Raw genomic sequence first — 25,200 nt, 5'->3', positions numbered from 1 at the left:
GCCCCGGTCACTTCCTGCCCCGCCCCCGCCCCCGCCGCCGCTCCCGCCGCCCCCGACGCCGGCACCGGCCCCGGGCACCGACCCGCCGGTGAGTGCGGGCACCGCACCGGGCACCGAGCGCCGTCCCGACCCGCCGGGCACGGCCCCCCATCCGCCTTCCCCGGCCCCGTTCGCTTCGGGGCCACCCCTTGTCCCTGTCCCCATCCCTATCCCTGTCCCCATCCCTCGCAGGGCCACCCCATCCCCTTCCCCGTCCATGTCCTCATCCTCGTCCCTGTCCCCATTCCTGTTCCTGTGCCAAGCGCGGTCCCCACCGGCCCCATTCCTGACCCCGCCCCCGTCCCCATCCTTGTTCCTGTCCCCATCCTCGTCACTATCCCCGTACAGAATGAGGCCACCGCCGTCCCCGTTCGTGCCCTCCATCCCTATCCTTGTCCCCATCCCTTTCCCTTTCCCTGACCCCATAGCCAGCAGGGCCACCCTCATCCCCTGATCTGTTGGTGTTGTCCCTGCCCTCCTTTCCATCCCTACCCGTGTTTCCAGGAGGACACCCTTGTCCCTGACCCCATCCTGCATGGGACACTCCCTGTCTTGCTTAGAGCCCCCATTCCTGGGGTGCTTCCTGAGTTCCCTTTGGGGAGCTGGCAGGAACAGAGGTGTGTGTGCCCCAATTCCTGGCTCCTCAGAGTGGCTGAAATACCCTTTATCGGGCTGGAAGATAGCGACAAACCCAGTTCAGGGGACACCCCATTCCCGAGCCACCTCCCTGGCGGCCCCACCTCCCGTTCTGGGGTATCCCAGCACGCCTGACCGCGGGCCGGGGCACTCCCCAGCCATGTCGTTCCGGAAGGTGGTGCGGCAGAGCAAATTCCGGCACGTGTTCGGGCAGCCGGTGAAGACGGACCAGTGCTACGATGACATCCGCGTGTCCCGTGTCACCTGGGACAGCACCTTCTGCGCCGTCAACCCCTCCTTCGTGGCCATCATCGTGGAGGCCAGCGGCGGCGGCGCCTTCCTGGTGCTCCCCCTGCACAAGGTGGCGGCGGGGCGGTGGCGTGGGGAACACCGCGGCGGCTCGTGCGGGTGGGTGACCCCCTCCCTGCTGTCACTTTGTCCCCAGACCGGACGCATTGACAAGTCGTACCCCACGGTGTGCGGCCACACGGGCCCCGTCCTCGACATCGACTGGTGTCCCCACAACGACCACGTCATCGCCAGCGGCTCCGAGGATTGCACCGTCATGGTGGGGGGCGGCCTGGGACCCTGGGGCCGGCAGGGGTCACCCCGCTTCGCTCACTGTCCCCTCTGTCCCCCCAGGTGTGGCAGATCCCGGAGAACGGGCTGAGCCAGCCGCTGACGGAGCCGGTGGTGGTCCTGGAGGGCCACTCGAAGCGCGTTGGCATCGTCACCTGGCACCCCACCGCCCGCAACGTGCTGCTCAGCGCGGGTACGGGGGGACGCCGCGGGCGGCAGGAGGGGGCCGCGCGGCCGAGGTGACCCCTGCCGTGTCCCCCAGGCTGTGACAACGTGGTGCTGATCTGGAACGTGGGCACGGCGGAGGAGCTGTACCGGCTGGACGGGCTGCACCCCGACCTCATCTACAGCGTCAGCTGGAGCCGCGACGGCTCCCGCTTCTGCACCGCCTGCAAGGACAAGAGCGTCCGTGTCATCGACCCCCGCCGCGGCACCGTGGTGGCCGTGAGTGTCCCCACCCCCACGGGGGTCACCAGGGCACTGCCCTGTCTCCAGGGGGTGCCCCTGTGTCACTTGGGGGGAATCCCCTGCTCCCTGCTCTTGTCCCGCCGTCCCGTGTTCCGCGAGTGTCCTTGTCCCCGAGCTCTCCCCGCTGTCCCCTGTCCCTCGGTGCCCGTCCCTGGGGCGCTGTGGGCACCGGTGACGGCCGTGCCCCCCAGGAGAAGGAGCGGGCGCACGAGGGGGCGCGTCCCATGCGCGCTATCTTCCTGGCCGACGGCAAGATCTTCACCACTGGCTTCAGCCGCATGAGCGAGCGGCAGCTGGCGCTGTGGGACACGGTGAGCGGCACCCCGGGCTTCCCCCGGCACCATTCCGGGGACCCCCGCGTGCCTGACACCTCATCCCACCCCCAGGAGAACCTGGAGGAGCCCATGGGGCTGCAGGAGCTGGACTCCAGCAACGGGGCTCTGCTGCCCTTCTACGACCCCGACACCAACGTGGTCTACGTCTGCGGCAAGGTACGGAGCCCCCCTCCCCGCTGGTGACCCCCGGACCAGGGACCCCCCTAACAACGTGCCCCCAGGGGGACTCGAGCATCCGGTACTTCGAGATCACGGAGGAGCCGCCCTACATCCACTTCCTCAACACCTTCACCAGTAAGGAGCCCCAGCGGGGAATGGGCTGGATGCCCAAGCGTGGGCTGGACGTCAGCAAGTGCGAGATCGCCAGGTGGGCATGGGGACATGGGGAAGGAGGGCCCCCAGACCCCTCCAAAACCTTCCATGACCCGCCCTGCTCCCCTGGCAGGTTCTACAAGCTGCACGAGCGCAAGTGTGAGCCCATCATCATGACCGTGCCAAGGAAGGTGGGTGGGGATGGGAGCAGGGTGGGGATAGGGGAATGTGGGGTGGGGGTACCCAGTAGGGCTGGTGGGAGTTCCCAGGGGGACTGAGAGGGGTCACCGGGCAGGACACGGGGCTGTGCGGGGCTCCTGGGCAGGAGCAAGGGGTTCCTAACCAGGCTGGGTGGGATCTGTCCCTGTGGGCTCTGTGTGTGAGCAGGACATGGGAGCAATGGGTGGTCCCCAGTGAGGCTGTGTCCCCATGGACGTCTCTCTGGGGGTCCCCTGAGGACACCACCCCTCTGACGCTGTTGGGGGCAGTCGGACCTGTTCCAGGACGACCTGTACCCGGACACGGCCGGCCCCGAGGCGGCCATGGAGGCGGAGGAGTGGGTGGCGGGGCGCACGGCGGGGCCCGTGCTGGTGTCCCTGCGCCAGGCCTACGTCCCCAGCAAGCAGCGGGACCTCAAGGTGAGCCGGCGGACGCTGCTACACGACAGCCGCGCCACCGCGGCCACCGGGGCCACCACGCCGCCCTCCACGCCGCCCGCGGCCCCTGCGTCCTCTCGCTTCAGTGCCCCCCCGGCGCTCGGCTCCGGCAGCACCGCGGTAAGGGGACAAGGGGCAAGGGGACAGAGGGGTGTGGCCGGTGCGGGTGTGGCTCTGCTGGGCGTGTCCCGTGTGGCTGTGGCTGACTGGGTGTCCCCCAGGGCGGCCGCCTGGACGAGGTGCTGCAGGAGGTGGCGGCGCTGCGGGCGCTGGTGGCGGAGCAGGGCCAGCGCATCTCCCGCCTGGAGGAGCAGCTCAGCCGCCTCGAGAACGGCCACGTGTAGGGACCCCCTCAGGGACCACCACCCCAGGGACCACGCCTGCACCCCAGGGACCCCCCTGAACCATCTCGCCCCCCTGAGGTGCCCCCCCTTGCCCTGCTCCGGGCCCTTCTCCCATTAGGGGGCTGGCCACCCCTCTGGCAGCTCCCCGCTTCCCCCCCATTGCCTTACTGGGTGCTGCCCCCCCCACCCAAATCATGGACCATTCTCCACCCCTGCCCTCATTCCTCGGGCTGGGGATTGCTCCTGGGATCAAAGATTACCCCCTGCACCCCCAATTCCTGTGTGGGGTCTCCCCCCTTTCTGCGGGGCAGGGCATGATCTGCCTTCCTCAACTGTGAGATATTGTCCCCCGTATATTTTGGGGGCTTTTCCTCCCCTCCTTCTCATTGTGTCCTCCCTCTCCATTCCAGTGCAGGGTCAAAAACTATATTTTCACTCCAAATAAAGGATTTATAAGAAAAGCGATGGCTGCAGGGGCCACCTAGGGGGTGACAGAGTGGGGGCAGGAAGGCGCAGCGGTCACGGGTGGGAGCTCAGCGCCTTGGCAGGAAGTGGGGGGGCACGGGGCGGCATTTTGGGTAGCAGGGGTGAAGGGGTGCAGCGCTCGGCCTCCCCCCGCTCTGGCACATCCGCTGAGCGAGTGCAGGAAGTTGGGGGGGGGGCTCCCCCTTCTCAGAGCGCGCCCGCGGCATCGGGACCCGCTCCGGCTGCACCCGCTGATGGTGAGCACCCCAAAACCGGGCGGGGTGGGAGACTGGGAGCCAGGAGGGTGGGGGAGAGGTTGAGGGAATCGGGATCAGGGAACCGGAGTGAGGCTGGGGGGAAGTGGGAGGGTAAGGGGAGCAGGGAATGTTTGGGGGGAAGGCTGGGGGATAAGGGGGGCACAGTGGGGTTGGGGGGGAAGGAGGGGAGGGCTCAGGGAAGCATGGTGGGCTTGGGGGGGTCGGGTATTGGGGTGGGGGCCGGGCAGCCACATTGAAAGCTGGGAGTGCCGGGTTTGGGGGGCCCTGGGGCTTTGGCAGGGGGTGCTATGGGGCTGCAGCCCTGCGGGCAGGGGCGAGGGATGGCGGAGGGGCTGTGCAGCCACGTGGGGTGGCAGGACCTGGTTCCTCTCGCCCAGCACCTGCAGGTGCTGCTGCACCCGCCACCCACGCCTTCCGTCCCCAGGGGTCACCTCCCCCTCCCTGGCCCTTGTCCTCTGCTCCTGTACCTTGCCCCTTGTCCCCGCCGCCCTTCCCGGCATTCCAGCTCCGGGAAGCTGCGTGCTGACCCCGCTGCCCTCGCCCGCAGGCTGGCCCGCGGTGGCACCCGGTGCTGCTGGCGCTGGCGGGGCCGGCGGCGGCCGGGGACCCCGCGGTGGCCCGCAACGACCGGGCGGTGGCCGCGCTGCTGGGGCTCCTGCTGTGCCTGGCGCTGGGGCTGGCGCTGGCCTGGCACCACCTGTGCCGCCTCTCGGCCGGGCGCTACCACCCCCGGCCCCTGGGCCGCCGGGCGCTGGAGCTGCTGCGGGGACAGTGGCACCGGCTGCGCGCCCCGGAGCACCCCGCCCTGGCCCTCGGGGACGGCGACCGGGAGGTGGCGGCCGTGCGGGGCGAGGAGGAAGAGCTGATGCCCTGGAGCCTGGAGCGGCGGCCGGAGCAGGATGAGCGGGAGGAGGATGAGCAGGAGGATGAGGAGGAGGAAGATGAGGAGGCGGCCGAAGCAGCGGCAGAGGGCGGGGAGAGACCCCTGAGCGAGGGGGAGGTGGCGGGGGGCAGCGCCGAGGCCCTGCTCAGTGACCTGCACGCCTTCTCGGGGACGGCGGCCTGGGGGGACACGCGGCCACACGTCACCGCCTTGTGACATCGTCTTGGCGTCACCACCCTTTGATGTCATCACCCTGTAATGTCACCTCCCTGTAGGGGCACATCCCTGTACTGTCACCTCCGTGTAATGTCACCTCCCTGTAGGGGCACATCCCTGTACTGTCAGCTCCCTGTAGTGTCACCTCGCTGTATTGTCACCTCCCTGTAGTGTCACCACCCTGTCACCAAAGGGACCCCTTCTCTGTCCCCTGCCTGCCCCCAGCTGAGGCTCCTGATTGGCTGCAGGGGCCTGAGCAATAACCAATAAAAGAGCAGCTATGCCTGGATCAGGGGGCGTGGCTCGCAGAGAAATGGGTGGAGCCAAAGGAAAGGGTGTGGTAAGTGGGAGGAGCCTGATAAAGGGGCGGGGCACCACACAGGGGTGGAGCCTGGACCCTTCCCTGGTGGGGCAGCTCGCCCACCCTCCCCGTGGGCCCCCCCAGCCCCAGCACAGGCACCACCACAGCCTCAGCAAGTCCTTTAATTGGCACACATCCAGCAGCAGGGCCATGCCCCGGGGGGCCACACCCCAAAGGCCGTGCCCCCAGAGGGGCCACACCCCAAAAGGCCACGCCCACGGGGGCACATTCCTGGGGGGCCACACCCCTGGGGGTTTCCCGTGCCCCCAAACCCGGCGGGCAGGGGACTGTGCCAGAGGGGGATGAGCCCCCCGGAGCACAAGCAGCACCGTGGGGTCCCCCCCACCCCATGGGGAGCACCAGGCCCCCCCAAAACCCCCCACCCTCCCCACCCCTACCTGGGCACCCGCCCCCGGCCCCCCTTCTGCTTCTTGGCCCCCCCTGAGGGTTTGATGGGCAGGGGCGCCGTGCCCTCGGGTGGGGGGGGCTGAGGGGGCCCCAACTCCATGGGGTCGCCTGGGGCCACCGGCTTGAACGCATCGAAGGGGGAGAACTTCACAGGGCTGGGGGGAACACATGAGGGGATGAGTGGGGCACCCACAGAGGGTGAGGAAGGGGCGGCACAGAGTGCCCACAGAGCTCCTTCCCCACCCTTGGAGGCCCCAGCTTCCCCCATACTCCATGAACCTCCCCTACTCCTTCTCTCCCCCTTGAGGCCCACCCTGATTCCCTCACCCCAAAGCACCCCAAACCCTCACCCCACTGCCCTCAGTCTCTCTGGATTCCCAGTTTGGGGCAGGTTGAGCCCCTCCACCCTCTATGCACACCCCCCACTGCACCTCCAGCACTGTCCTCTGTCCCCACCTTGGTGCCCACCCTGAAACCCCCATCCCAAAAGGCCTCCACCCCAAAGCCTCCCACCCCAGAGCACCCCCTGTACCGGTACCTGACAGGGGTGCGGGGGCTGCTGTTGAGGCGGCGGGGGGAGCGCACCTTGGGCTGGAAGGAGAACCCCTCCTTGATGCTCTCCAGCACGGAGGGGGCCACGTAGGTGAAGCCCTGTGTGTTCAGGGGTGTCAGTGGGGAGGCCTGGGGGTGCCGGGGGTCCCCCCACGCCTGTGTCCCCCCTACCAGGAAGGCCTGGTTGGCGCTCTCGCTGATGGCAGCGTCGTCGGGGCTGTCCACAGGGGTCTGGCGGGTGAAGCGCGTGTCGAACTGGCTCACGTCCTCCTCCGACTGCTGCAGGGAACACGGCGGCTGCTCCCACAGGGCCCCCCAAAACACACCCAGCCTCCCCCCTCAGCCCCCCATACCAGGCAGGGCTTGAAGGGGGGATCCAGCCTGCGTGCCAGCAGGTCCTCCCAGTTGATGTGGCGGAAGAAGGGCTGTTTCTGTGGGATTTGGGGGCGTCAGGCAGGATTTGGGGGGCGCCCCCTGGCACCCCCTGCCCACCCCTGTACCTGCACATCGGCTGCGTCGCCGGGGCCCCCCCCAACCCGCTGGCTGGGGTTCCGCTTGAGGAACTGGAAGAGAAACAGGGATAGAGATGGGAATGAGGGGGAGGACCTACATAAATAAGGGTGGGGGAAGGTGAGGAAAATTTTGGGGGGCAGCACCTTCTTGAGGAGGTCCCGAGCGTCGGGCGTCAGGTAGGGCGGCAGCACCAGCTTCCCCTTGAGGATCTTGTCGATGGTCTTCTTGCGGTTCTCGGCGGTGAACGGCGGCTGAGGGGGCACCGGGGGCCATGAAGAGCCAGGTGGGACAGGAAAGCTCGGGGTCAACCCCCCAGCCACCCCGGGAGGCCCCCCCAGGCCCCAGGGAGGAAGGAGCAGCAGTGGGACTTGCCGATCCGGTGAGCATGTCGTACATCAGGGCGCCCAGGCTCCACCAGTCCACTGCCCGGTTGTGCCCACTCCGCACCAGGATCTCGGGGGCCCTGGGGAGGGCAGAGGGGCCCTGAGTGGGTGGGGGGCCAGGACAGACTCCCCCAAACTCCCCCCAGTGCTGCATCCACCTCACATGTACTCGATGGTGCCGCAGAAGGTGTGGGTGACGGCTCCGTCGTGGATGGACTCCTTGCACAGCCCGAAGTCCGTCAGCTTGATGTGACCTGAGGGACACGGGGAGGTCAGCACTGCCCCCAGAGAACCCCTCAAGATCCCCAGTTTCCCCCCCAAACCCACCTTGGCTGTTGAGCATGATATTCTCCGGCTTAAGATCCCGGTAGATGATCCCGTGGGAATGCAGGTGACCCAGTGCCAGCGTGATCTCGCTCAGGTAGAAACTGCAGTGGGATCGCAGGAGGCCATGAGCAATGCCGGGGTGCCCACCCCATCCACAGCCACCACCACCACCACCACTTCCCTACCAGGCAGTGTCCTCCAGGAAAATCCCTTCCCGCTCCAGCTGCATGAAGAGCTCTCCACCTGCACAGAGTGACCAAGAGGGACCCACCTGAGCCATCCCTGGACGCTCTTCCATCACGCCTGGGAACATCTGAGTCATCCTGGGACACCCTTAAACCACCTCTGGACCCCTTGAGTCATCCCTGGACACCCTTCCTGGACAATGTAACCACCCCAGGTCACGCTTTAACCATCCCTGGATACTCTGAGCCATCCCTGGAACCCCTTGAGCCATCCCTGGGACAACTCATAGCCATCCCTGGGACCCCCTGAGTGACCCCCGGGACCCCCGAGCCATCCCGCACCGCTGAGGCACTCCAGGATGAGGTAGAGCTTGCCGCCCGTCTGGAAGGCATAGATGAGGTCGACGATGAAGGGGTGCTTGACGGCCTCCAGGATGTTCCTCTCCGCCCGGGTGTGTGCCGTGTCCTTGGCGTTGCAGGCGATCTTGGCCTGGGGGGGAGGCGGTGAGTGGGGGAGGGGTCGCCGGGGGGGCGGGGGGGGCCGGGGGGACCCTACCTTCTTCAGGACCTTCATGGCGAAGATCTTCCCCGTGTTGGTGCCCTGCACTTTGCGCACCTGGAACACCTGGAAGGACCGGCAGGGAAGGTTGGGGACGCCGTCGGGGAGCGCTGAGTCCCCCCAGAGTCCCCCCAGCCCTGCTGTGTCCCCACCTTGCCGTAGCCGCCCTTGCCCAGGACGCGGAGCAGCTCGAAGCAGTGGGGGCCGATGTGCTCGGGGCCGTTGTTGACGCTGCTCTCGGAAATCTCGATCTCTTCGTAGTGTCCCACCGGCCTGGCAGGAGAGGAGTGAGTGGAGACAGCCCGCTGCCTGTCCCCCGCCTGCACACCCCCCACAGGCTGTCCCCCACTTACTCCAGGCCGTTCCCCCGGGGCTCCAGCTCCATCTCCTGCGGAAGGGAATTCGCGGTCAGGGGTGGGCAGAGGGGGAGCAGCGGGCAGGGGACTTATGGCAAGGAGGGGACACAGGGTAGGAAGGGGAGACACAGCAGAGAGAGGACCCACGGCAGGTAGGGGACACATGGCGAGGAGGGGAGTCACGGCAGGCAGGACACGGGCAGAACACGGGCAGGACACGGGCAGGACACGGGCAGGACACGGCAGCGCGGGGCGAGGCAGCGCCGAGCCGGCCCAGCCGGATGTTTTGGGGCCGAGGCCGGGCCCTGCCCAGCGGGAGCCGCCCGCTGCCCCCCAGGGATCCGCGGCTGCCCCCGGTGCCCCGGCGCCGCGTCCCCGCCGACAGCGCGGCTACACCCCTGTCCCGCCACCGGCACGGGACCCCTGTCACTGCCCCTGTCGCTGTCCCCCCGAGCCCCTGCCAGCCGTTCCGGCACCGAGCGGACCGCACGCACCCCCCGCACCCCCGGTCCCGCTGTCCCCACCGCGCCCCGGGGCCGCTCGCCGCCTCCACCGCCCGTCCCGCTCCCGGTGCCCCCCGTCCCCGCGGCGCCCCCCGCCCCAGCCGCCGCTCCCGGTGGCAGCCCTGGCGCGCCCCCCGCGCCCCGCTGCCGGCTCACGGCGCCCAGCTCGGGCTCGTCCCCGTCGCTGCCCTCCTCGGTCTCCAGGTCGATGTCGAACACCCCCGCCATGACGGCGCCGTGCCGGGACCCCCGGGGACCCGCCCCGATGGCCACGCCCCCGCCGCGGCCACGCCCCCGCCACGCCCCCGCGTCGCCGCCTTATCGGGACCTCGGGGAACCCGCCACTGCGGCCACGCCCCTGCCACGCCCCCTCCCGGTCGCCACGCCCCTCGCACGCGCGCGTCACCGGGGTGTCCCCTGCGCGGGGGACACGGGGACAGGGGGTGCCCGGGGGTGGCGCAGGGAACAGCACAGAGGCAGCGCGGCCGCTCACAGCCTTTACTGGGGTCCCCGGCCCCGCCCCGCCCCCCTGCGCCGCGCTGACGTCAGCGGCGCCGCCGTGACGTCACGGGAGGGGGCGGGAAGGGAAGGGGACATCCCGCTGACCCCACGCGGGGATGGAAGGGACGAGTGGGGCTGCGGGGCACCGGGGCGGTTGTGGGGTCACGGCTGTTATTGTGGGGCCGTGTGTTATTGCAGGGTGTTATGCACTAGGGGCACTACAGGGGCTGTGTGTTATTGTAGGGTCACTGGTGTTATTGTAGGGTCAGGGGCACTACAGGGACTGGGGTTTATTGGAGGGTTTCAGGCACTAAAGTGGCTGTGTGTTATTGCAGGCTCTCAGGCACTACAGGGTCTTTGTGTTATTGTAGGATGTCTGGTGTTATTGTAGGGTCGTGAGGGCTGTAGGATCTGGGTGTTATTGTAGGGTCACGGGTGTTATTGTAGGGTCACTGCTGTTATTGTAGGGTCAGAGGCACTACAGGGGTTCTGTTATTGTAGGGTGCCTGTGTTATTGTAGGATCCCGGACACTACAGGGGCTGGGCATTAGTGTAGAGTCTCTGGTGTTGCTGTAGGGCCCCCCCAGTGACAGCCCTATATCACAGGGGTTCCCCACACAAGTCTCTTCCCAGAGGGTTTTCCGAACTGCTCCAGGGAATCCCTGGGTACCCCTTTGTTATTATAGGGTCTCTCCATGCCAGTTTGTTATTGTGGGGTCTCCCACTCAAGGTATGCTATTGTAGGGTCTCCCCACACAGGTTTGTTACTTTGGGTTCTCCCCATGCCACTTTGTTATTGTAGGGTCTTCCCTTCAAGGGTCTCGTTGTGGGGTCTCCCCACATCAGTCAGTTACTGTGGGGTCTCCCCTCACTGATGTGTTATTGTGGGGTCTCCACACGTCTTTGTTATTATGGGATGTCCAAATAATTCTTTGCCATTATGGGGTCCCCTCATAATGGTTTGTTATTGTAGGGTCTCCCCATGCCAGCAGGCGCCAACACACCTGAAGCTTCACCTGCTGCTCTCATGGGGTGGCCTCGGGTGCCTCGGGGGGGTCCTGGCTGCCCCCACCCTGGGGATGGCACGGGGACAGCAGGGGCCAGTGTCCCCCTATATGTCCCAGGCATGGGAACCCCATCTTCAGGGACAGGGGACGCTGGGGGCAGAGACTGTAGGGAAAGGGTGGGAGGACAGGGAGGGACGGTAGGGAAAAAGGGGGGAGTGCTGGGAAGCAGGGAATGAGGTGCTAAGCAGGGCTTGGGGTGCCAGGGCTAGGGTACCTGGACTGGGAGAGGGGGATCCTTAGGGTGAGGGGTGTCAGTGCGGTGGAAGGATGAAGTGCCAGGATGGATACCAGGGAATCTGGTGCCAGGACACAGGGGATGCCAGCGATTGGGAGTGTCAGAATAGCGGGAGGGTGCCAGGAGACAGGGTTTCAGAATGCCAGGGGATGGGGCACTAGGAGATTTGGGGGATGCCAGGGGATGGAGTGCCAGGTTAAAAGGAGGATCCCAGTGGGTGGGATGTCAGGATGCCAGGGGATGGGCTGCCAGGATGAAGGGGAATGCTAGGCAATGGGGTGGCAGTGCAGGTGACTGGGATCCAGGGTGGTGCGGGGGTGCCAGGCTGCGGGATGGGGTGCTGGGGGGATGCCGGGGAGGGGCGGCGGGGCGGCGGGAGGGGGTGCCGGGACGTGCCAGGGCACCCATTCCCCCGCTCTCCCCGCTGCCTGCCCGGCGCTATTTGAAGTGGGACAAGAAATGCTCCACGGGATATCGCGGGGAGTCGATGCCCAGCCCCTGGCAGAGCCCCAGCAGGCGCTCGCAGGCCTCGGCCAGCGTGGCCCCGGCGCACGCCACGCTCAGCAGCGGCTCCTCGTACTCGCCGGCCCCCTCGGGCTCCTCGAAGAGCCGGTTGAGGCGGACGAGCCCGCGGCCGTGCAGCTCCCGCAGAGCCTCCATGCCGCCGCCGCCCGCCAGGGTCTCGCCGTGCTCCGAGCCCAGGCACATCACCCCGGCCAGGTGCGTGCGGGGCGCGGGGCGAGCGGGCAGCACCGGCGGCACGCCCAGCGCCACCAGCACGGCGGCCAGCAGCAGGTCGGGGCCGTAGACCTCGCGGATCCAGTCGCGCAGGTAGAAGCCCCCCATGCGGGGGTTGATCTCCAGCAGGCGCGGCCCCGCCGGCCCCAGCTTGAGCTCCACGTTGAAGACGCCGTCGCGCAGCCCGCACGCCCGGCAGCACTCCAGCGCCGCCCGCACCAGCTGCGCCTGCCGGTCGGCGGGCAGGCAGGAGGGCAGGCAGGCCGCCGTCTCCAGGAAGGCGGGGACACGCGTGGGGCCGTTGTCCGACACCCACGCGCCCAGCAGCCGCCCCTCGAAGACCACCAGGTCCACGTCGTGCTCGGTGCCCGGCACGTACTCCATGAGCAGCATGGCGTTGCCCCAGCCCAGCCCGATGCCCGGGTGGTCGGCGTCGTCGCGCAGGTCCCTCCACAGCCGGGCGGCGTGAGCGTGGCACTGCCCGGCGTTCTCCACCAGCCGCACGCCCACGCCGCCCGCGCCGAACTCCAGCTTGGCCACGGCGGGGAAGGGCACGGCGCCCGCCGCCCGCTCCACGTCGCCGTGGCTCTGCAGGCGGCGGCAGGGCACGGCGAAGGCGGCGGGCGGCGGGCGGCCGCGGCGGCAGCGCTGCAGGTGCCGGTGCGTGCGGCTCTTCTGCTTGGCCACCCGCACGGCGGCGGGCGCGGGGCCGCGCAGCCCCAGACCCTGGCACACCAGGGCCGCCAGCACCACGCAGTCGTCCCAGTAGGAGAGGCAGGCGTGGGGCCGCAGCCCCCGGGAGCGCAGCAGCTCCAGCACCCGCTCCGCGTGCTCCTCGTCCCGCCGGTGCTCCCGGCTGTCGTAGGGCAGGAAGGTCTGTACCAGCCCCGCCGCGAAGTGCTCTGGGTCCGACTCCACCAGGTGGATCTGCGGGCCCGGAGAGGCGTCACCGGAGGACAGCCGTCCCTGGCACCGCGGCTGTGCCACCCCTCGCCACCCTGAGACCGCTGGTGGCCCGAGCTCCTCGCTCGCTCACCCTCAGCCCGTAGTCGCGGGCCGCCTCCCACACGAAGCTCTTGCTGACGCCCCCGGCCCCGATGAGCAGGATGTCCTTGCCCTCGACCAGGTGGCACTGCGCCCGGTGCAGCATGGCCTCGGCCAGCAGCCGCGGCAGGTCCCCGCGGGGCTCGCCCACGCCGCGCCCCATGGCCTCGGCCAGCACGCAGGTCTCCAGGCATCGCCGGCTGTTGGTGGCCAGGGCCACCAGCTCCAGCGCGTCATCCACGCACGCCAGCAGGAAGTCCACGCCTGGGGACGGGGACACCGCGCTCAGCACCGCGGGGTGGCCGCGGGCACCGGCGGTGTCACCCGCGCCGCGCTCACCCAGGATGTCGGTGTGGGCACGGGTGCCACCGCGCTGCTGCGGGCTCAGCTCGGCCTCGGTGGCCAGGAGGGCGGCCACGGCGGCCTCGGTGGCCTCCCGCAGCCGCGCGGCCAGCGCCTGCCGCTGGCTGGGGGCCACCACCCCCCACTGCTGCAGGCTGGAGTCCAGGCCCTGGGGCAGCGCCGCGCCGTGACGCACCGGGCTCTCCGCGCGTCCCACGGCGCAGGCCACCTGTGGGGACACCCACGCATGTGTGGGGACACCAGCTGCCACCAGGGCATAGGGACGTGGGTGGCACGTTGACCCAAGGCATGAATGTGGATGGCCACCAATCTTCGGGACACCAGGGCATGGGGACGTGGACAGGCACAAAGGACGTGGCACACAGATTACCACAGCCTGGAGACACAGACTGCCACCATGCTTGGGGACACCCAGGGCAACCAGGAGATGGGGACACGGACAGCCATCATAGGCTGGGGACACACAGAGCCACCAGGGTGTGGGGACGTGCTGTACCTGGCAGAGCTGAGGCCGGTCCCCCCAGGACCTACAGACGAGGGTGCAGATGCGCAGGGCCATGGGCAGCCGCGGGGCTGGGCTGCCTGGGGGGCAAGGGACAGGGCAGGCACGGCCGCCACACGGGCACGGGGCGGCCCTGCCAGACCTCTCGCTCCTCTGCGGGCTTTTGGGACTCCCTGTGGCACCGTGGTGGCCCCGGCTAAGCCCAGCCCCAGGGAGTGAGAGGAACAGCATGGCCAGTGTCATCCCCAGCCCCACGCGACTGTCAGGAGCCAAAGGGGGGCACCCCCAACACCCTGCCCTGCCCCAGGGGATCCTGGGAATCCAGAGTGACATTTCCCCCCCACCGCGGGGGACCTTGGGGGTCCAGGGTGACCTTCCCCACCTCTCCCCATGGGTCTGTGGGAGTTCAAGGTGGCAAATTGTCCCCCAACCCTAACCGGGGGGATTGTGGGTATCCAGGGTGACCCTCACGCCCTCCCCCAGGATCTCAGTAATTTAGGCACCCCGATGGCTCCCACCCACCCACCCCAGGGGACAGACACGTGGCCGGCACAGCTTCAGGAACCCGGAGTACCCCGGGGGACTCTTCCCGCCCCCCCAGGGTGGTGGGCGCCCGAGGGCGGGGGCCTTACGTGGGGGGGGCACGGGCAGGCGGGCGGTGGGCACCATGGCCTCCAGCAAGACGCTGTCCTCCTCCGTCAGCCCCCGGAGCCGGGCACCCACCGCCTGCGCCACCGCCGCCCCCTCCTCCTTCCTGTGGGTGCTGCGGGTGCCTGTCCCCCGCCACCGCCACCCCGCCGGCCGCACCACCACCTGCGTGCACCTCCGTGTCACCCTCTGCCACCCGGTGCCACCCCAACAGCCAGCCCGCCACCTGCGTGCAGCCCTGCGCGCCACCCCACCACCTGCACGCACCCCCATCACCTCATGCCCCCCCAGTGCCACCTGGTTGCCACCCTAGCAGCCCCTCCGCCACCTGCGTGCACCCCCGTGCCCCCCAGTGCCACCCAGTGTCCCCCAGTGCCACCCAGTGCCCCCCAGTGCCACGGACACCGCCCGCCCCTCCCGTGCCCACCTGGCTGTAGGGTTCCATGGCGGTGCCCCCCAGGAAGGCGCCCACCTCCTCCTGCACCAGGCTCTGCTGGCCCTGGGGGTCCTCCAGCCGCACCAGCCTCACCCCGGGGGCCGCGGGCTCGGCGGGCAGGTCGCCCCTGGTCCCCAGGACGAAGGCCAGGGTGGGGGGCACAGGCAGGTTGGCGCGAGCCGCCAGCACCCAGCGGGCCACCAGCGTGTCCTCGAGCCGGTGGGCGAGCGGGACCGAGCCCCCCGTGGGGCAGTCGAGGTCACGGGCCAGCTCGCCCACCCAGCCGCCCTCGGGGTCCCCCGGCGCGAAGGTGCCCGTCACGTAGTTGGCACGGCGGGGGGGCACGAAGGTCTCCAGGGCGCTGTGCCCCCCCACCTTGAAGGAGACACCCCGGGAGAGCAGCAGGGACCAGGAGCCTGGGGACACCTCCGATGGCACCCGGCTGGCCCAGGTGGGGGACAGGCACAGCACCATGGCACCTGCGGGTGGGCAAGGAGGGGGGCGGTGGGTACCCCGCACCCCCTGCCCCCAACTGTCCTCCATGGGAGGGGGTGCTGAGGGGGCGGAGGGCGGAAATTTGCTGCTGAACCGGTGTGTATTGCGACTAATGGGACACGGGAGACTGCTGCCACCCTTCTCCCCCGCCTCAGTTTCCCTCACAGACAGCACAGGGTGTGGGAACACCTGCTCTTGGCTCAAGGGTGTCTCATGCGGGGTGGGGACAAGGGGACCGCACCCACCTGGGCAGCGGGTACCACCCTCCAGCAGGACAGGCAGGAAGGGGGTGGGGGAGCCCAGGATGCAAACGGTCATGTCCAGAGGGCCAAATCCTGCCGGGAAGGGAAGGGTTAACAGCATCGGGATGGGGATCCTGGCTCCACGCTGCCCCTGGCACCCCAGCGTGGCTGGGAGCCCCCAAGCCCCCCGTGTCCCTAGCCTGAAACCGTATCCCACTGCCACCCTTATCCTTGCCACCCGTCTATCCCAGCCTGGCACTGTGCCCACATCACTCTCCCTGCCACCCCCGCGCCCCCAGCCCGGCACCGTGCCCCCTCCCCCGTGTCCCCAACCCGTGCGGGGCTCCGCGGAGCAGTCCAGCGTGGGGGGCAGCCCCTCCTGGCACAGGGCGCTCTGGAGCCGCTCGTAGGCGTGGGTGGCAGAGTCGGGGTCCCCGCTGTCCCCGGGCACTTCGCCATCGGGGGCCTCGTCCTCCAGCCAGCCCGGGCACAGCGCCTCGGGTCCTGCCCACTCCTGCTCCTCCGGGCTGGGCACCGGCTCCGGGCTCGGCTGAGACATGGAGAGCTGCGGGAGCAGGGACAGGGCTGGCACAGGGCTGGCACGGGGCTGGCACGGGGCTGGCACGGGGTAAGGGGGTGCTATGGGGCTGGCGTGGGGTTAAGGGGCCGTCACGGGGCTGTCACGGGTCTGGCACGGAACTGGCGTGTGGGCAGATTCCGGGTGGGCATGAGGGAGCTGGGGCACACACGGGTGGAGGGGCTGGCACAGCACAGGGGGCACCAGGAGCCGCTGCCCACTCGTGGGGAGGGGGCGTCAGGGTGCTGGGGGGCTGCGGGAGCCGGGCACGACGCCACCGCCTCGGGGACAGCGGGGCAGTGCCAGCCGCCGGGGCCGCCAGCTCCCGGACAAAGCGTCCCCTTGTCCCCGCGGGGTCACGCGGCGGGTGGGCACAGCACGCCACGCTGCCCGCTGCCCCGCGCCAGTGCCCGGCACCGCCGGGATCCGGGGATGGGGCACCCACCTCCGCCCGGACCCCCCACCCGGGGGCCACTCACCATCCTGGTGACAGAGGGGCTGCAAGAGAAGGACAGGCAGAGTCAGCGCGGCTCCCTGGGGACCTGCCACCCCTCCCCGGCCACTCCCAGCCGCTGCTGGGAGTCCCAACCCCAGCTCCCTTAGGGGGAATCGTCCCACAGCACCCGCCAGAGCCTGGCACGCTTTCTGGGGCACACCTCCGTGTCAGCTCCAGTGTCCCCATGTTGTCCCCTCATCGCCAGTCCCAGTGTCCCCAGACTGACCCCTCGGTGCCAATCTCTGTGGCCCCAGCTTGTCCCCTCGTTGACAGGTCTGGTGGCCCCAGATTGACCCCCTGGTGCCAGTCACGGTGGCCTCAGGTTGTCCCCTCGGTGCCAGCCCCGGCACCTCCGGCTTAGTGTAATCCCGTGCCAGCTCAGCAGAGCCGGTGCGCCTCCCCATCCCGGGGGTGCCAAGGTGCCCTGGGGGTGCACCCAGGGACCCAGGGACCGCTGTGTCCCCACCCCCCGGGTGCCCTCTCTCCCAGCAGGTGCCCGGCAGAGCTCAACACAGAGGGAAACTCAGGCACGGAGCCGAGCAGTGCCCGCTGGTAGCCAGGATGTCCCCAAGCCCGGCACCCGGTGACAGGGTTGGGGGACACACGGCTCGGTGGCGTGGCACAAGGACCCCCCAAAACCCAGTCACGGGGGGTCCCTAAAGGCCCGCCCCCCGCCCAGCCTCGGGACCACCCTGTGCCCCTCCGTCCCCAGCTGGGAGGCGGTGTTGCTGTCCCCAAGGGACAGCTGTGTCGCCCGGTACCTTGGGGTGGGAGCCGTGGCCTGAGAGCGCGCAGGGGACGAGGGCTCGGGGACGCCTGGCACAGGGGACACCGGCCGGTCTGGCCTTTAAACCCCCCCGCGCCACTCCGGGGTGCCAACCCCCGGCCCCGTGCCCCGGATTAGGCGACACAGAGCCCCATTGTCCCCTCTGCCACCTCGCGCCAGGCGCTGGCACCCCTGTCCGTGTCCCTGTCCCCGTCACTAATGAGCTGCCTCAGCGGGACTCGGGGGATGGCTCAGCTTGATGGGGTTCTCCTGTCCCCTGTCCTGCGTCCCCAGGCTGGACACGCCCCTCGCCCTCCCCCCCGCCCTGTCCCCCTGTCCCCAGCGTGGCGGAGCTGCCAGCCCGCACGTCCCCCGGCTTAGTTCCAGCTGCCCGCGGCGTCACTGTCACTGTCACCGTCACCGCCACCGGCAGGCACGGGGCCACTAGCGCGGCTGCCGCGCCGCAGGGTCCTGCACGCGCTGTCACCCGCTCCGTGTCACCCGCACCATGCCCTACACCCTGCCACCCTCACTGTCACCTGAACTGTCACGTGCACCCTGTCACCCACAACTTGTCATTGTAAACACCGTCACCTGCACCATCACCAAGAGTCTTGTCACCTGTACCTGTCCCCCACAGCCTGCCACCCACATCGTCACCCACACTGCACCATCGCCAGCAGGTGACACTGCACCACCACCAGCACCCTGCCACCTGCACTGTCACCTGCACTGTCACCCACAACTTGTCATGAACATCACCTACCTGTCACCTGTACCCTGTCACCTGTACCCTGTCATCCGCACTGCCAGCCAGAGCACCTAACCTGCACCGTGCCACTGCCCTGTCACCTGCACCCTGTCACCCGCACCGTGTCATGAACGTCATCACCCACCTGTCACCTGCACGCTGTCACAGGTGTGCACACATGCCCCGACCCCCACCCCGCTGCTCCCTCCTCCCCGGCACCAGCAGCCCCCCAAAACCACCCACATCCCCCCCACTGCTGCCCGCACCCACCGGCGCTGTCGGTGTCGGTGCCGGTGTCTGTCGGTGTCTGTCGGTGTCGGTCTGTCCTGGTGTTGTCGCACCCGGCAGCGGCTCTGCCCGCTCCGATCCCGGCGCTGTCGGGGTCTGTCGCGGTTTGGCGGTGTCGGTCCCAGTGCTGTCGCGGCCCCAGCAGCGGCTCTGCCCGCTCCGGTCCCCGCGGTGGCGGTGTCGCCGTGCTCTGCTCGGGCGGGGCGGGGCGGGGCGGGACCGTGAGCACCGGGGGGACCGGGACACCGAGGGGGGTGGCAGGACGAAGGGGGCAGCGGAGTCGGGGTGCCACCGCTGGGAGACAGGGATAGGGGGCTGGGGTACGGGGCGGGACTCAGGACCGGGGCGGGACACGGGACTGGGACAGGGACGGGGGCTGGGACGGGGACAGGGACGGGGACGGGGACGGGGACAGGGACTGGGGCAGGAGACAAGTGACCGGGGGTAGGGACGGGGCCAGCACGGGGTCACCCGGGGCCAGGTGTAAAACTGACACCGCGGAGCAGAAATGTCAGGGCAGGCCCCGGGAGCTATTCCCGACCTCCCCGCACGACACGGAATGGGACTCAGGGAATGGCATGGCATAGGAAGGCATGGCACAGCCAGTGTGGACGGGGGACAGCCATGTCCCCACCCCTGGCACTGCCACAGGTGTGTCACCCTGCCCCGTGTCCCCAGTGGGAGCCCGGCCTTCGCGAGGTCCCCGAGGACTTCGGGGTGGCGACAGTCTCCCGGCAACCGCCCGGTGCTGCTCCCGACGGTGTCCCCAGAGTCCCCGGGTGGGGATATCCCTGGGCTTTGCCAAGCGTTCTGTCTCCTCGTGTTTTCCCATGTCCTCAGGCTGTTCCTGTGGGGAAACAGAACTGGGAAACCGATCTCTAGTTCCCTCCGTGTCCCCTCGCAGTCCCAGGAATCCCTATCTGTCCCGAGGCTCTTCCCTCTCCCTCTCTAGCCCTGTGCCCCCAGGTCCAGGATACGAGTCCACGTCCCCGCTGGCCCCCGTGCCCCCTTGCCCGAGCTCTATCCCTTGTCCGGCGTGTCCCCCTGCCCGGGTTGTTCTCTTGCCCGGGTTATCTCCCTTCCCGGGATGTCCTATTTCCCGGAAAGCCCCTTTTCCCGGGACCTTCTTATTTCCAGGGAAGGCTCTCTGCTCGCGGTATCCCCTTTCCCGGGGTGTTCCCCTTCCCCGGGACGTTCCCCTTTCCAGGCACGTCCCTCTGCCGGAGCCCCAGCGGGGTGTGTCCCCTCTCCACGGCTGTCCCCTTGCCTCTGTGACACCGCCGTGGCTCCCTGCTGTGGGCCCCCCTGCCATGCTGTCCCAGTTTTCTGCCCCTCCCGTGCTGTGATACGGTGACCGAGGGGACAGCGGGATACGGGGACAGCGGGACACGGGGACAGCGGGACACGGGGACAGCCCCACTGGCGAGGGGCTGCAGTGAGTCCTCCGGGCCAGCAGGGGGCGCCACGCGCGCCGGGGCCGCTCTGGGCGGGCGCGCGGGGCGGGGCGGCGCGCGGGCGGCCATGGCGGACACCGAGAAGCTCAACCTCGACTCCATCATCAGCCGCCTCCTGGAGGGTGAGCGGCCCCCGCCGCCCCCCGAGCGCCGAGATTCCCTCCCTCCGCTCGGGGAACCTCTCGGGGCCAGCTCGGGCCGTGTCCCAGCGCCGCGGGGGGGGTGCCCGGCCCGGGCCTAGCGGGGGCGGGTTAGGCCGCGGTGGTTTGGGGGGGGGTCAGGGCCGGGAAGTGTTTTAGGGGGGTCCCTATGGAGTCTGGGGAGCTGGAGATGAGTCTGGAGGACGTGGAGGATAATGGGGGGAGATCGCGAATGCGTCTGTGCCCCGCGGAAGGGGGCCGGAGGAAATAGGGGGTCCCCGAAGGGTCTGTGCCCCGCGGAGGGGGCACTGGAGGGTTTTGGGGTGCCCCGAAGGGTCTGGGGGCTGCAGCTGAGCCTGGAGGGCCTGCAGGGTACGGGCAGGGAGGGCTGGGGCGGGTAGATCAGGGGTTCCTGGGGTGCTGTTGGGGTCCCTGATCCTGTTCTCTGTGCTGGGACCAGTCCAAGGGTCGCGGCCAGGGAAGAACGTGCAGCTGACTGAGAACGAGATCCGCGGGCTGTGCCTCAAATCCCGAGAGATCTTCCTGAGCCAGCCCATCCTGCTGGAGCTGGAAGCACCCCTCAAGATCTGCGGTGAGGCCTGGGTGGCTGCTGGGCAGCACTGGGGTGGCAGGGGCGGGCTGCAGGGTGCCACTCACAGCCTGTGTCCCCTCCCCCAGGTGACATCCACGGGCAGTATTACGACCTCCTGAGGCTCTTTGAGTACGGGGGCTTCCCCCCTGAGAGCAATTACCTGTTTTTGGGGGACTACGTGGACCGAGGCAAGCAGTCGCTGGAGACCATCTGCCTGCTGCTCGCCTACAAGATTAAGTACCCTGAGAACTTCTTCCTGCTGCGGGGCAACCACGAGTGTGCCAGCATCAACCGCATCTATGGCTTCTATGACGAGTGTGAGTGCCCAGGCTGTGCCCCCCAAAACCCCGCTGGCATCCTTGGGCTCCCCCTTTGCTGGTGTTGTCCCAGTGCTCTCCCACACTGACCCTGCCTGTGACCTCCTTCCCTCCCAGCCATGTCTTCCTGCCCTTCCTCTGTGTCGTCCTGCCTTTCCATGTCTCACTCACCCCAGTGCTGTCCCCAAGGACACCTCCAAGTTCTCTTTGTCCCCTGCAGGCAAGCGAAGATACAACATCAAGCTCTGGAAGACTTTCACTGACTGCTTCAATTGTTTGCCCATTGCTGCCATCGTGGATGAGAAGATCTTCTGCTGCCACGGAGGTGGGAATGGCCCTTCCCAGGGATTTGAGAGGGCTGGAGGAGGGATGGGATCTCCGTGCTGAGCTCTGGGGGTGCCCCTTTCCCACAGGGCTGTCCCCAGACCTGCAGTCGATGGAGCAGATCCGGCGGATCATGCGGCCCACGGATGTCCCGGATCAGGGGCTGCTCTGTGACCTGCTCTGGTCTGACCCCGACAAGGACGTGCAGGGCTGGGGGGAGAATGACCGTGGGGTCTCCTTCACCTTCGGGGCCGAGGTGGTGGCCAAATTCCTGCACAAGCACGACCTGGACCTCATCTGCCGGGCACACCAGGTACCACTGGGACCCCCAGATATTGGGAACATCTGGGTTTGGGTTTGCAGTGGGTGTCAGGTGGTTCTACCCCGAGTATTTCCCCTTCAAAGGCAATGTGTACTCCAGGAGCGTGTGGGTTGGAATGCTGGGGGTGTTTGCCCTGGGATTTGGGTATTTACCTCAGCATTTGGGGGTATTTGTTCTGATGTCGAAGTATTTGCCCCGGGGGGATGAACAGTCACCCTTGGATGTGGCTGCTCCTCCCAGAGGCTGGATAATCACTCTGGAGATGGATATTTGCCCTGGGGCAGTGGGTGTTTGTCCCAGTGGTGGCTATTTGCTCCGGGGAAGGGAGTAATCTCCCTGTTAGAGAGGGCTGGATATTCAGCCTGGAGGACTGGGAATTTGCCAGGGCAGGTGGATGCTGGCCACGGGGTGGATTTTTGCCAACCCTGTGCCCCCTCCAGGTGGTGGAGGACGGCTATGAGTTCTTCGCCAAGCGCCAGCTCGTCACCCTCTTCTCGGCCCCCAACTACTGCGGCGAGTTCGACAATGCCGGCGCCATGATGAGCGTGGACGAGACGCTCATGTGCTCCTTCCAGGTGAGCGCAGGGAGGGGAAACACCCTCAGTTCCTGCTGGGAGGGCTGCAGGGAGTTCTAGCCTCCAGGGGAGTGGAGAGCTGGGGCAGGAGCTCACTGATTTCTTTCCCCCTTCCCCCCAGATTTTGAAGCCGGCCGACAAGAACAAGGGCAAATACGGGCAGTTCAGCGGGCTGAACCCCGCTGGGCGCCCCGTCACCCCTCCCCGAAACTCTGCCAAAGCCAAGAAATGAGCTGGGAGCCGTCCCTGTGCTGCCCACGCCCCCCAGCCCCCCGCCCCAGCATCAGGTCGCTTTTCTTTCGACTCGTTTTTTTATTTGTAGAAACCTGCCCCTCCCCCACCACGCTCCACCAAAGCAGATCCAGGCCCAGGGCAGGGAGTGCCGGGGCGAGGGGGGAGCCCGGAGCCCAGAGCCCAGCCCTGGGGTGGCAGCGGAGGGGGGAGGGCAGGAGGATTTTTTGAGGAATAAACTTGTAATGGGTCACTGGGGGGTGCCTGTCCTGCTGGTGGGATGGAGGCTGGGGGTGGCAGTGACTCGGGGCTCAGCTTTCTCCGTCGCTGTCCTCCGCCAGCACCTCCTGGCTGGTGGCTGGGCCGGGCCTTCCTGGTGTCATCACCGAGCCAAAAAACAGGGAGCGAAACTGTGGGGAGAAATGGGGGGTCAGGAGGAGGCTCTGCCCACCCGCTGCCCCCAGGCACACCCACCCCTCACCTTCTTGTGCGGGGGGGTCCCTGGCACAGCTCCTTCCTCCTCCTCCTCCTCCTCCTCCTCCTCAGGTTGGCTCTTGGCTGGCTGAGGGGTGCGCAGGGGGAAGGTGGGGCTGGGGAGCCCCTCTAAGCCCACCTCGCTGGTTTCCATGGCCACCATGTAGGACTCCAGGTCGTCGGGGAAGTCGTCTGACGGGGCAGGCAGGTGGGACACACTGATGGAGACAGAGCAGGATTGGGAATGTTCACTCTGCTCCCTGCTCACAGCGGCTGGTGGGCTTGTCTGGGACTTACCCATTGGTTGAAGGGGACTGGGAGTTGCTTTCAAGGTCAGAGAGGGTGGCCAGCACCAGGTGAACCTCCAGGACAGTGTCATCTAGGGTGAAGATCACCGGCCTGGGGACACAGAAGGGCTGAGGCGGTGCCAGGACAGGGCTGGCACAGGGTGGGGACATGGTGACCGCTCCTACCTGCCAGGCTCGTCAAAGTGGATGGTGAGGGGCAGGTTGGAGGCCTCAGCAAAGCTCAGCAGCCCCTGGGGACAAAGGGGAGGGTGAGGGGGACCAGGGGGTGACCCGGGGCTGGGGGGCTTGGGTGGGGACTCACACGGAATTCCTTGAGGCAGAAGGTGATGTGGGAGCCCGGGGCCACGGCCACCGACTGGAACTCATCCTCAGCCAGCCACAGCTCCGTCACCATCGTCTTGCTCAGCTCTGCAGGGGAAAACGGGGTGGGTGGGGAGCTGGAGGGCACCCCAAGGTGGGGGGAGGCCCCTTACTCTGCAGGACTCACCTGCCTCCTCCTCCACATAGTTCCGCAGGCCGATTTTGCCACCAGGGCCAGTTCCCAGTGTCACCTCAGCCACCGTCACGGGAAAGTGGACCACGGCCTCTGCCAGCACCCTGAGAGGCACAAGAGGGGACTGAGCACCCCAAATCCTGCAGGGCTGGCCGAGGTCTCGCCTTCCATCCGCCCTCATCCCACTTTGCCCAGTCCAGTGCCACCCCCGTGGTGTGCCCCCTCACCGTGCTGGGGCGCAGAGGCGGCTGGCGCAGCGCTGGATGTCGAACACGGCCTGGAGCCGCTCGCACTCCTGGAAGGCCAGGTTGTGTGTCTTGGTGACGCCTGGCGGGGGGGACAGCGGCTCAGCGGGACAGGATGCGGTGCCAGCTTGTCCCTCCCCAGGCCGTGTCCCCGCTGGTACTCACCGTACTTGCAGTGGAGCTGCAGGACCAGGCGGCTGGCACGGGGCTTGAGCAGGATGAGGCATTTCCCCACTGACTTCTCCAGCGAGGGCAGCGAGCGGAAGATGCCCAGGAAGGACTGCGGGGATGGATATGGGGACTGTCACCTGCCTGGGGCCCCTGGAACAGCAAGGAGCTCTGAGGGGGCCCGGGCAGGGCACTGCACCTTCATGTGGACTTTGCATCGGAAGAGCTCCGTGTCGGGCCCGGTGCCGCCCGGCTCATACAGCTGGAAGAAGAGGGGCGCGAAGAGGAAGGAGGCGAAGGCAGAACGGGAGGAGTTGACAGCACGGAGGGACAGCTGGGTACACAGCCACAGTGTTGGCACTGCTTGCAGGGCGGGAGGGGGGCACAGGTGCCCCCCTAGCTCCCATTCAGCCCCCCCGATGCTGCATACCCCGCCCTCGGTGGGCTCCAGGTAGAGCTCGTCGCCGATGCGGGACAGGGAGTGCACGGCTCGGCCGAGGACTGCGAAGGAGAGGGTGTGTGGGTGAGGCAGGGCTCCCCGGGCATACCGCCCTCCCCGGGCCCACAGGCCCCGCTCACCTTTCACGTTGCCCCCGGCGATGACACATTTCATGGCACCGGGACCGGGACCGGCACCGGGAGGGCACGTGGGGGCTTCGCGCCCGCCGCCCCCGGGCCCCGCCTCCGCCGCGAGACCACGCCCCTCAGCGGAGCCTGCGGGTTAGGCCACGCCCCCCAGCTGCTCCTGCTCGGGCCGCGCCGCCGCCCCCGCCGCGGTGGTTGTTCCCTCCCCGTCTCGCCGGTGCCGTTTCTCCGCAGCGGCCCCGCAGAGGTGTCCCCCTGCCCCCCGGCCCCGTCCCTTCCCGGGGGTTCCGGCCTCTTCCCCGCCGTGCCCCGCCGGTGCCTTCCCGGCTTCCCGCGCCCGCCCTCCCAGGCCGCTTCCCCATTGGCCGGGAGCGCCGCTTCGTCCCGCCTCCGCCGGCAGTCAATTGGTCCGCGCTGAGGGGGAGCGTGACGAGAGGCGCGATGGCCTCACGTGACCGGCGGGAG

The 25,200-nt window shown here is 68.4% G+C and overlaps 6 protein-coding genes across 8 annotated transcripts; 3 read left to right on the top strand and 3 right to left on the bottom strand.

Moving 5' to 3' along the window:
* Positions 1-23: 23 nt before the first annotated feature.
* CORO1B (coronin 1B) lies at positions 24-3,834 on the top strand. 2 transcript variants are annotated; one of them, XM_056493194.1, is made up of 11 exons: positions 24-88; positions 834-1,036; positions 1,121-1,243; positions 1,318-1,447; positions 1,517-1,698; positions 1,914-2,033; positions 2,109-2,213; positions 2,279-2,424; positions 2,503-2,560; positions 2,858-3,145; positions 3,247-3,834. In XM_056493194.1, exons 2-11 carry the CDS (start codon positions 836-838, stop codon positions 3,367-3,369), a joined length of 1,476 nt encoding a protein of 491 aa, XP_056349169.1. In that variant the 5' UTR covers positions 24-88; positions 834-835; the 3' UTR covers positions 3,370-3,834. The 2 variants fall into 2 exon arrangements, with proteins under 2 accessions (XP_056349169.1, XP_056349167.1); XM_056493192.1 differs by having other exon boundaries at positions 1,914-2,213.
* A 67-nt stretch (positions 3,835-3,901) lies between these two features.
* Positions 3,902-5,500, top strand: PTPRCAP (protein tyrosine phosphatase receptor type C associated protein). The gene is made up of 2 exons (XM_056493197.1): positions 3,902-4,091; positions 4,660-5,500. The coding sequence occupies exons 1-2, from the start codon at positions 4,089-4,091 to the stop codon at positions 5,209-5,211; spliced, it is 555 nt and encodes a 184-aa protein (XP_056349172.1). The 5' UTR covers positions 3,902-4,088; the 3' UTR covers positions 5,212-5,500.
* A 174-nt stretch (positions 5,501-5,674) lies between these two features.
* RPS6KB2 (ribosomal protein S6 kinase B2) lies at positions 5,675-9,634 on the bottom strand. Of its 2 annotated transcripts, none has more exons than XM_056493195.1 (15): positions 9,515-9,634; positions 8,853-8,887; positions 8,652-8,772; positions 8,497-8,565; positions 8,283-8,430; positions 7,941-7,998; positions 7,756-7,856; positions 7,592-7,682; positions 7,418-7,508; positions 7,189-7,296; positions 7,033-7,095; positions 6,886-6,963; positions 6,704-6,811; positions 6,519-6,631; positions 5,675-6,135 (listed from the first exon to the last, which is right to left on the bottom strand). In XM_056493195.1, the coding sequence occupies exons 1-15, from the start codon at positions 9,584-9,586 to the stop codon at positions 5,967-5,969; spliced, it is 1,425 nt and encodes a 474-aa protein (XP_056349170.1). In that variant the 5' UTR covers positions 9,587-9,634; the 3' UTR covers positions 5,675-5,966. The 2 variants fall into 2 exon arrangements, with proteins under 2 accessions (XP_056349170.1, XP_056349171.1); XM_056493196.1 differs by having other exon boundaries at positions 6,704-6,808; positions 9,515-9,622.
* A 124-nt stretch (positions 9,635-9,758) lies between these two features.
* Positions 9,759-18,781, bottom strand: CARNS1 (carnosine synthase 1). Its single transcript, XM_056491941.1, has 10 exons — positions 18,490-18,781; positions 16,686-16,704; positions 15,963-16,194; positions 15,633-15,722; positions 14,884-15,371; positions 14,441-14,621; positions 13,803-13,888; positions 13,283-13,514; positions 12,936-13,207; positions 9,759-12,826 (listed from the first exon to the last, which is right to left on the bottom strand). Exons 2-10 carry the CDS (start codon positions 16,686-16,688, stop codon positions 11,600-11,602), a joined length of 2,811 nt encoding a protein of 936 aa, XP_056347916.1. The 5' UTR covers positions 16,689-16,704; positions 18,490-18,781; the 3' UTR covers positions 9,759-11,599.
* Positions 18,782-19,989: 1,208 nt separating this feature from the next.
* On the top strand, positions 19,990-22,715 carry PPP1CA (protein phosphatase 1 catalytic subunit alpha). The gene is made up of 7 exons (XM_056491940.1): positions 19,990-20,083; positions 20,562-20,693; positions 20,780-21,010; positions 21,231-21,335; positions 21,424-21,647; positions 22,097-22,231; positions 22,353-22,715. The coding sequence occupies exons 1-7, from the start codon at positions 20,029-20,031 to the stop codon at positions 22,461-22,463; spliced, it is 993 nt and encodes a 330-aa protein (XP_056347915.1). The 5' UTR covers positions 19,990-20,028; the 3' UTR covers positions 22,464-22,715.
* Positions 22,676-24,865, bottom strand: RAD9A (RAD9 checkpoint clamp component A). Its single transcript, XM_056491939.1, has 11 exons — positions 24,730-24,865; positions 24,581-24,651; positions 24,350-24,484; positions 24,148-24,262; positions 23,965-24,064; positions 23,732-23,841; positions 23,546-23,652; positions 23,410-23,474; positions 23,234-23,335; positions 22,944-23,154; positions 22,676-22,872 (listed from the first exon to the last, which is right to left on the bottom strand). Exons 1-11 carry the CDS (start codon positions 24,761-24,763, stop codon positions 22,774-22,776), a joined length of 1,149 nt encoding a protein of 382 aa, XP_056347914.1. The 5' UTR covers positions 24,764-24,865; the 3' UTR covers positions 22,676-22,773.
* Between the last annotated feature and the right edge of the window lie 335 nt (positions 24,866-25,200).

The sequence above is a fragment of the Oenanthe melanoleuca genome, chromosome 5, assembly GCF_029582105.1.
Source record: "Oenanthe melanoleuca isolate GR-GAL-2019-014 chromosome 5, OMel1.0, whole genome shotgun sequence".
Lineage (NCBI taxonomy): Eukaryota > Metazoa > Chordata > Aves > Passeriformes > Muscicapidae > Oenanthe > Oenanthe melanoleuca.
This window is presented reverse-complemented; position numbering and strand designations above follow the sequence as displayed.